A 9979-nucleotide genomic window follows, 5' to 3' on the forward strand; every position below is an offset into this window, starting at 1 on the left:
ATTTTACCATCAGCAAGATCTTGCTAGCAGAATAGTGGCAGTGGCTCCAGTTTTAAGAAAATTGTCAGATATGAAACTTCACATCCCAAAGCTGGAGAATTCTCTCTATTAACTTCCGGTGGTCAGTTTTAGCACCGGAGTCCTCTGTGGGAGGCGGCACGCTCTGGAAGGTCCTCTGCTCACTCCCTGTGTCCATTTCTCACGGCCAGAGCCTGGCCACCCTGTGGCCCCACTGCCCCAATGGATCCACTGAACCTGTCCTGGTATGATGATGATCTGGAGAGCCAGAACTGGAGCCGGCCCTTCAACGGGTCCGAAGGAAAGGCCGACAGGCCTCACTACAACTACTACGCCATGCTGCTCACACTGCTCATCTTCATCATCGTCTTTGGCAACGTGCTGGTGTGCATGGCCGTGTCCCGTGAGAAGGCGCTGCAGACCACCACCAACTACCTGATCGTCAGCCTCGCCGTGGCTGACCTCCTCGTAGCCACGCTCGTCATGCCGTGGGTTGTCTATCTGGAGGTAGGTCTGGGCCCCACCTTGCTCTCACAGCTTCTCTGAGAGGACACTGTGCTGAAGTCCGGGCTCCTCACTGGTTTCTACCAACAAGCTGCCAGTGCTCTTTTGGGTGCTCTCTGCCTCCGCTCTGGGCTCAGTTTTTCTCCTTACAAAATGGGCAGATTGTCTCTTTAACAATCTCAGCTGCCAGTTTTAGAGTGCTTACTAAGTGCTGGGCCTCGCGTTAAGTCCATTATACACAGCATTTTCCCATAGTGCCCTCACAGCAGCTTTGAGAGACTGGCGCTACCATCTACTTCACAGTAGCTAGGTGACATCTCCAGCATCACATAGCTGGCAGGTTCAAGCTGGGACTCTGTCTGGACTCAGAGTTCATTCATTAGGTCCTGCTGGAAATGGGAATAATTGATGAGGACCCCCAACGACGGGAAATGTGCCTGCCTCCAGGCCCAAACTTGGTGTTCCTCTCTCCCTACTTCAAAAATGGGGACTGTTGCTCTGTGCTCTCTTTCTCCCTTCCTTCTTCCGCAGTTTGTTCTAGCGCTTGTGTCTGGGACCTCCAAGTAGCAGCCTCTGTGAACTGTGCTGTGGTCCTTCCCTCAGGAAGGTCTATATAGTCACCGTTGCCTGGCCCAGGACAGAGCCCAGCTCTGTGCCTCAGAGTAGTAAGTAGGCAGCCCCTGCTATGGTCCAGGCACCATGCCAGGCATGTTGCAGACATAGATTCAGCAATTACTCATGCTAATCCTCACTTTACAGAAGAGGAAAAAGAAGCTTTGAGAAGTTGCCTGTCTTCACCGAGACCACTTAGCAAAGGGAGAAGCTTCTGACGGAGAAATCCCTAAGTGGACTCGTCTCCAGGCAGATGATTTTCAGAGCTGGCAGACAGATGTGGGAGGGTCGAGGAGATGTGGGTGGGCACAGGCTGGATTCTGCCCCTTTCTTTGCCCAGCATTCTGGGGCGGAGTCTGGGTGCATGGGAAGCTGACCGGGCATTCAGGAAAGACCCAATGCCGGGTCGCTAAGATCACAGAACCATTACCTTCTTGCCCTGGGTGAGAAGAATTTACCTGTGCCATGGAGACAATACTTCTTTTAAAAGAAAACATGAATGCTTTGTAGGTTTGAACAGAGGAGACATCTAGGAGAAGAAGCTGAGGCGGGGAGGGCAGACTGGTCAAAAGTGGCACTACTCCCTGTCTCCATGTCCCAAGGGGCAGCCTGTGCTTCCTGTTGTCAGCACCACGCTAGTCCACAGGGAGCTCTGGGCCATCACTCCCTTGGTTTCCTTTAGCACGGCCTAAACAGGCTGGAGCTTTCAAAATGACCTGACGAAATGTTCAGGAAGAACCAAAAGGAAAGCAACAATAGATACAAAAGAACATAAACACATACAGGCGCCACAGGCCGGGGGTCCAATTTCTCCACGACTCTCATGTTTATGAGGGCCCATAGACTCTGTCCGTCCCACATCCTGTCTCAGGCCCTCTCCCCAGGAGCTCCTTCTTAATTCTTAAGCCTGCCCGCCTCCTGCTCACTTTCAAGGGAAGGCCGGAGGGCTCAGATCATCAGGGACAAATGAGGGGTGAATGGCAGAGCAAACACTCTCTCTGTGCCTCAGTTTCCTTATCTGTATAATAAAGATAATAATAGTATCTATCTTGTAGCATTGTTTGAGAATCAAATGAATTAATGTATGAAAAGTGCTTCGAATGGCTCTGGGTACACAATAAGCACTATATAAAAGTCAGCCATGACAATGGTCTTGAAGATTAGGATTACCATGATATCCAGCACCTCTCCACAGGGAGAGGACCCTCTCCAAACCAGGCAAAGAGGCACCTTCTTCCCAGAGTGAGGTGTGTTCTGCCCAGGGCTCTGGGCATGGGTTCTTCCAGACCTTCCACCCGACCATGACACTCCAGGGGAAGGCCAGATCTGGTACACGGGCTGTCCTGGGGCTCCTAGCAATCTGCATGTCTTTCAAACAAATATTTTAAACATACCTGTTCACCATTATTTTAAAGGGAAAGTTTAGTGTTTTAGGGGACAGGGCAGAGAATGGCAACTCTGAGGGCAATGCTCAAACTCTCCCACCAAAAGAAGAACTTACTTTCAGTATATTGTCTCAGCTATTTATTGTCCCTAGAGAATGTCCTAAGTGGAGTCTTACCCTTTCACACCATGCTGTCCGAGTATCCTCACAACCACATACTGTACCCTCTCCAAGAGACACTCGTTGTCCAGAATTTTCCATCCTGTTCCATGGCCAGCGATGTTAAATGCCTCTGAGAGCCTGCCATGTCAGCATCTGTCTAGTGTGGGACTAGATGTGTGTTATTTTTTTTTTTGCTCAGTATATGGAAAGCACCCTGGTTTTGGAGTGGGAGGACTGGGCTCATTTCCTGGCTCTACCACTTTGCATCTGGAGAAGCTTCTGAGAGAGGAGAGCCAGGGCCACCTGTGGGCCTGTTTGGGCTTTGTAATTCTTTGAGGGGAGGGTTTACTGTGTGCATTTTCCAGATGAGCCAATGAGATTGAGAAGCGAACAGACTAAGATCACAGAGTTATTTATTCACACATTCAACATGTATTGAGCATTTCTACGTCCTGCCCCTTCCTTGAGGTCTAAAGCACAGCCTGCCATTGATGAGGAGACTGATGGGGCTGTTACAGTGCAATCTGATAGAAGTGGCAATGGAGCCGTCCCCACGGGGGATGTGGGAACACCATGGGGAGGAGTATGTAACTTGGCATGTGGGAACCAGGAAGCCTTGCAGGAAGAAGTGATACTTTTAGAAGAATTATCCAGGGGAGGGAGCAAGGTACTTGCACTCCAGGCAGAGAAAATAAAGTGCGCAAAGCTACTGAGCAGGGAGGGTAAAGCCGGGTGGAGGTTTCGAGGTGTGGCAGCCATGTCATTAGCCTCAGAGGTTTGCTGTCACATTCCATAGATATGAATGTGAAGTGTTTGAAACAGCGTCTGACAGTAAATGCTTAATACATGCTAGTTATTGTTAGGATTTAGCCGAGCCAGCTCAAGGCCCATACTGTAGGTCTCAGTTTCACGTGAGCAATAATGTCAACGAATGGTGTCCAAAAGTGCAGAGAAAACCTGGTGTCCAGTCCTTCCTCTGCTACTAAACTGCAGTGATCTTGGCAAGTCCATTTTCCTCTCTGAGCCCAAGTCTGTCCACCTTTGCAATTATAATCTCTCCTTTCACACTTTCTGTTTATTTAGTACCTTTTACATAATTATCTTTTTGACAAGCTTGATGGTCCTTCCCGAGACAGCTTAGATGAGAGCACAGGCTGTTCTACCCAAGAACTTGCTTCAGATTCTAGCCCTGCTGCCGCCTACCTGGATGAACTCTCTGAGCCTTAGTTCCCTCCTCCATGACAGATAAGCAACCCCTCTCGCACAAGCTTGAAGAACAATGAATGAGATAAAGTACATGCCCACAGTAGGTGTTCTAGAAAGAGTGGCTGCCAACACATTTTATTGAGTCTCCGAGTCACCTGGCCCTGACTGTGTTCTAGATCAGCTCCCGGGGCCATGGAGGGAAGCCCACCCTTCTTCTGGCTCCAGAAAGACCTTTGGGGGAAGGGATTGAAGCTCCCTTGCCAGTCCTGCTCGCCACTGCACCCTGGGGTCTAGGACAGAGCCCAATACATACTAAGTGTGGGAAAGAAGGAAAGCAAGAGAGAAAGATGGAGAAGAGCAGCCTAGTGTCTCAGATCTAGATCCCCAGGGACATGAAGGCAGCTCTGAAATACTCGCCTAGGAGGGACTTCAAGGTAGGGAGTGGAGCGGGCCTGGGGCCCTGCTCAGTGGTGCCCAAAAGTAGACTCCGGTTACGCCAGGGAAGCCCTTCCATCCCCCTCCCCATCCCCCTCACCCTCACAGAACATCCAGCTCTTGCCCACCTGGTCAGGGCCGCACTAAGGCACAGGGAGCCCTCTGCTGTGACATGGGAGGGGCTCTGGTCCAGGCCCCCCATGAGAGCCAGAGAAGGCAGTGCCACACGAGAAGCTTCCTGTCTTCCAGGAGAAGCTGCCATTTCCTCTACACTTGACAACAGCAGCTGCAGTGCCCGTCACTGAGCTTAAATGCCAACGTTTGGTTTTATGCCTGGGAGCAGAAAAAAGGGCAGCGCTGAGAATGAACAATGTTATCATTAGGCCTGCTGCTTGCCCTTGGTGACAGGGGGCTTTCCTGCTCCTTTTCTCTCCTATTGGTGGAGACCAAGGTGTCTCTTGCTGTCCTGACTCTGTGCTCAGGGGTGGGGCTGCTCCGAACTTCCGAAGTTTGCCAGGGCCAGCCTGCTGTACGAATGCGTGTGTCTGTGTGTAAATGGGAGGTGTGGGGTGTGGGTGTGCACTGGGGGCATGGGACTGTGTGTGTGTATATAAAGGGATATGTATGAGTGTGTGTGATGGAGGGGAGGGTTGTAAAATGCTCCTGCCAGAAACTGGACTCCTCATGTCTTGTCATACCAGGGCTGTATCATCACAGCTCCCTCCCCATTCTGGGTGTTCCTAAGCCCTAGCCCAGAATTTCCCTCCTTCATTCTCCAGGTATACCAAGGTATACCACATGTCCTTCTTATTTCATAGGGTCATTGTCTTCACCATTGTTCTTAACAGATGCTTATTGGGCCCCGACCCTGTGCCACACACCATGCTGGGTTCTGAAGGAGCTGCTTGGCTCCCCCAGAAACCTGGACCAGGGCAGGACCAGAAGCTGAGCTGAAAGGCCTTGGGCAAGTCACTGCACTCCTCTAAGGCTCAGTTTCCTCATTGGTAAATGCGGGTCGCAAGGTGATCACAGAAATGCCTTACGGATGAAAGTTCAAAGTTGAGGCACTCAGTATGTTGGTCATCTTTATTCTTGCACAGTTCTTGGCACAAAGTGGCCGTATGTATCCCTAGGAGGAGACAGGGTCAGGGGCAAGGGCCTCAGGTACCCATGGGCGTGCCTCCCCATTGCTACCTCTCTTCTCCCCCAGACCCCAGCCAGAGACCCACAAGACCCCCATGGCTGCCATCTGAGCCCGTGGCCTGATCTGCCCCAGGAGAGATGAGTTACGAGACCAAAGCTAATCTCTCCCTCTGATGTCCGCCTATTACGTTGCTTTGTCCCCAGGTGGTGGGTGAGTGGAAATTCAGCAGGATTCACTGTGACATCTTCGTCACTCTGGACGTCATGATGTGCACAGCAAGCATCCTGAACCTGTGTGCCATCAGCATCGACAGGTGAGCTCAGCCAGGGCGGGATAGGTGACCCAGGCCATTCATCTCTCGGGCTGCCCTACTTCTCCTTCCATGTCAGGCTCTGCCTGTGCTGCTTTGTGGCTGGCTGTGTGCCCGCGAGTCCATGTGTTTTTGTGTGCATGTGTGTATGTGTGTGTATGTGTATGCATGTGCACATGTGTGGGTTCATATGTGCTGCCTGGGAGAGTACCATCTTACGGACAGTGATGTTACCAAGAATATCCAGACGGTGACTAATATAGAGGAGAATGCACCTGATTTTGACCGAAGCCTTAGCTCTATCATATTCTATTTAGGTGACCTTGGGTAGATTATGGAAGTTCTGGGAACCCTAGTTTTGTTGTCTTGAAGCCAAGGATGATGACATTTACCCACATGAAGCTATAGTGTCTGACTATGCATTTTATGTCCAGCACAGGGCACATGGCCAAGGGGTCTCAGGCTGAGTTCTCCTTGCTAATCAATATCCTTGGACACTTTCACTAATTTGTACACACGGTAGGCCCTGGCCCTACACCCCTTGCAGGTTTCTTAGAAGATGAGACGAGCAAATGTATGAGAAGTGCCGGGTAGAGAAACATGAAGGATTGTACACAATTACCATTGCTTTTATTTTCTGCTGAATGGGGCTTAACCCTTGCTCTGAGGGGCCTGGCTACCGACCCATTAACAAACACTCCCGTCTTCTATGAGCCCAGCACAGGTTTAGTGGGTACAATTTCAAAGGCACAAACACCCAAGCACTGGCCCCTTACAAAGCCTAGAATCCAAGAAGGGAGACTGGAGTAATAGACATGGTCCAGGATTAAATAGTAGCCAGTTGGTCATTAAGCAGTTAATTGGGAAGTACCAACTGTCTTCACTGTCTGAGTCAGGGGTCGGCGGGCTTCATGGAGGTGGACCAACTGTCCATCCCCAAGGAGAGGGGTACCTCTTGTGTGTACATGTCGTGGAGTGAGGGGTCCCTCCGCCTTGTGCCCTTGCAGGTACACAGCTGTGGCCATGCCCATGCTCTACAACACACGGTACAGCTCCAAGCGCCGAGTCACTGTTATGATCGCCATCGTCTGGGTCCTGTCCTTCACCATCTCCTGCCCCCTGCTCTTTGGACTCAACCACACAGGTGAGCTCTGCCTCCATCTGCGGGAGCTCAGCTGGCCTTTGTGCAGGACCCTGAGGGGGCTGAGCCCCTGGTGCTGAGGTGATGTGGGGACACTGGGGGCCTGTTCGCCACCCCTGACTGAGGCCAGGCTGGGTCTCCTGGGCTAAGTCGGACTCCTTGTTGTACCTGGCTGGGTCAGAGAGGACCAATGCCCTGGGGCGCAATGGAGTTGGATGAGGAGTGGGGATAATGATTTAGGAGGATGTCTGGCCATTTTCGATTTTGTTTATTAGAGTGAAGCAGACCAGACAGTCTCACAAACTGCATATGTGTGCATATGTACGCACACATGGGGAGAGGATACTGGGCCTCTGTCATCTCTGACGATGCTATTTGTGTAATGAGATTGCAACCCTACGGCCGGCCGAGCCCAGGCCAGGTCTCAGCCACCTGGGGCAGAAAAGGTAGAAAGAAGTAGAAGGCTATTGCACTGAGGACTGTCCAGTGCCAGGCAATCTTAGACAGAGCAGATGCCATCCGCAACTGCCATCGAGGAGGCGAGAGCAGTGCAGGTCACTTCTGGAGACCATTACAGGACCAGTGCAACTGTGGAAGTGTGTGGTCCACAATCTAACTCCATATTTAGGACTCTAAGTCCTAAATATGCTCCGATTAACCTGGAAGGGTAGAGTCCCGAGATAGAGGACAGACATCTGTTAGACCAGGAAAGGAGCTTGAAAACACAGTGGAGCACAAGTGAGTTCAGCAAACAGGACCCAGTGATCTTGTTCCTAAAACTAAAGGGTGGCAGACCTCGCCCCAATACATAGGAAAGGCTAAAATAATGGCTTATTCTCTTAAAACAATTTTCTTTGTGCATTTTTTCCAAACACCTGGCTCCACTTACATGCTCATCGAAAGACAGAACTAACAACAAAGTAACAAGGAAACATTAATGGAAAAACTTGAGAGCAGTCAATCATAGCTTAGCTTTTCGCTCACAGTTGTGTTTTTAACACTCTGATTTATGCCGTGCATTTATTTGCATTTAACATTTCCAGGCAAACTTAGACATCTGGTATAGTCTTTGTAACCTTACTCCTCATCCTATGAAGGAGATAAAGCCTCCACAGCATGGTGCTGACTTGCCCGCCTGGGGCTCTCTCTCCTCCAGAGCAGAGCGAATGCATCATCGCCAACCCCGCCTTCGTGGTCTACTCGTCCGTAGTCTCCTTCTACGTGCCCTTCATCGTCACGCTGCTGGTCTACATCAAGATCTACATCGTCCTCCGGAGGCGCCGAAAGCGGGTCAACACCAAGCGCAGCAGCCGGGCCTTCAGGGCCAACCTGAAGGCCCCACTCAAGGTCCTGAGATGCCCCTCCCGTCCAGTGTCCCCACCTAACCATACTAGGGGGACTCATCCTATGCTCCGTGGGAGTCTGGGACACCACAGCAGGAGGGGGTCCAGGCTGGGGGAGCTCGGAGGAGCGCGGAAGGGCAGGTTCGGAAGGCTTGGACCTCAGGGGAGCGATTCAAATCTCCAGGAGTCGGGGGTGGGGACGGTGGTGGAGAAGACCTGGGAGGAGGAGTCTTTGCTTGGAGATCTTCGTCTGAATGCAGCGGACTATGGCACCCTTCTGGGCATCTCGCCTTTCTTTTCCTCACTCTGGCCCCTCTGGCCCCCTTTCCCTCCCACTGATGCCTCCATCCCGTCTCCTTTACCGCTCACACGCTCCGTCCTCCCCTCTGCGCACACCTCCTCCTTCCTACTTCCCTCCTCTGCGCTTCTTTCATCACCCCCCTCATGTCTTATGAATTCTCCGCTGTGCTTAGTTTCCCCTGAGGAAGACAGTATGTGGGCGCAGAAAGAACAAGAGCTTTGGGGTTAGACACAGCGGGTTCAAATCCTACCACCGCCACTTTTTGCTGAGTGACTTTGGACAACTTGCTTAACTTCTCTGAGCCTCAGTTTTCTCATTTGCTAAATGGGAATAATAATACCGACCTCATAGGGTGGTCTCGAGGATTCTATGTGAGAGGGATGTGAGCATGCCTGGCATGATGCCAGACGCTTAGCAAGTGCTCCATAAAAGTCAGGGCCCTTTTGGCCCTCGTCCTGCCTACCTATTCTCATCACAGTACTGACCTCCTTTGCTGTGATTGCCTCCTCAGGCCCCCGCCCTCCTATTCTCTGCCCTCTCTGAGACCCTATGTCCAACCTGACTACCCCACACTTGGTTCCTGTCCCCACTCTACTCCCCATTGTGACCAGTGTGCTGGCTCCCTCCACAGGGCAGCTGCACTCACCCTGAGGACATGAAACTCTGCACCGTTATCATGAAGTCTAATGGCAGTTTCCCAGTGAACAGGCGGAGAGTGGTAAGTGTTCAGGCCAGGGATACAGAGCCAGGTCTTTCTGCCCCTAGGGAAACCCACCTGCCATGATTCTCAGAGACCTCGTTGGCTGGTCGAAGGGAGAAGCACGTCCTGGGATCCCCACTTTGCCTCAGCTGAGGCCAGACTCAGCATGCACAGCTCACAACAGGCATGGAGCAAGACAGCTTGATTCCGCAAGACACAGCGAGCCACCCCTAGCACAAGAAAATGGTTGGGAGAAAGGACTTGGCTATAATAACATGATAAAAATAATTAGAATGGCTATTACCATTAATTAAATACCTCCCATGTTGATATTTTCTCATCAAATCCTAAGAGCAACCCTGGGAGGTAAGTCTTACCGATCTTCACTTTACAGAAGAGGAAACAGAGGCTCAGAGAGGTTGGGCAACTTATCAAAGGCTAAACAGTTAGTCAGTGAGCCTAAACTTAGGCGACTCTGAAATCCACGTCTCTGCCGTGCTTTCCATGTGCTGCCTTACCACAGGCAGGTTCAGGGGCTGGAGGCTGGGTGCCGGGAGCGGAGGGAGCAGAGCAGCCGCAGGGCCGGCAGTTAAGCGCAGCCTCTGTGTAGAGCCCAGAGATGCAGAAGCACAGCAGACCCTTGGCTTTACCCAGTGGTAGTAGCATCAGGGTCCAGGCAGCAGGTGTCCCATCCCCTGGGAGGGCCAGGGAACCCCCCC

At 51.6% G+C, this 9979-nt stretch overlaps 1 protein-coding gene across 1 annotated transcript in view; it reads left to right on the forward strand.

The window, feature by feature from the left end:
* The first annotated feature begins 215 nt into the window (after window positions 1–215).
* Window positions 216–9979, forward strand: part of DRD2 (dopamine receptor D2) — a 12332-nt gene continuing 2568 nt past the window's right edge. Inside the window, exons 1-5 of the mRNA XM_011365426.2 lie at window positions 216–525; window positions 5669–5778; window positions 6783–6919; window positions 8073–8263; window positions 9192–9309. Of these exons, the coding sequence (XP_011363728.1) occupies window positions 241–525; window positions 5669–5778; window positions 6783–6919; window positions 8073–8263; window positions 9192–9309 (841 nt within the window). The 5' untranslated portion in view covers window positions 216–240. The remainder of the gene's footprint in view (window positions 526–5668; window positions 5779–6782; window positions 6920–8072; window positions 8264–9191; window positions 9310–9979) is intronic.

This window comes from Pteropus vampyrus, unplaced genomic scaffold, assembly GCF_000151845.1.
Source record: "Pteropus vampyrus isolate Shadow unplaced genomic scaffold, Pvam_2.0 Scaffold110, whole genome shotgun sequence".
NCBI classification, from domain to species: domain Eukaryota; kingdom Metazoa; phylum Chordata; class Mammalia; order Chiroptera; family Pteropodidae; genus Pteropus; species Pteropus vampyrus.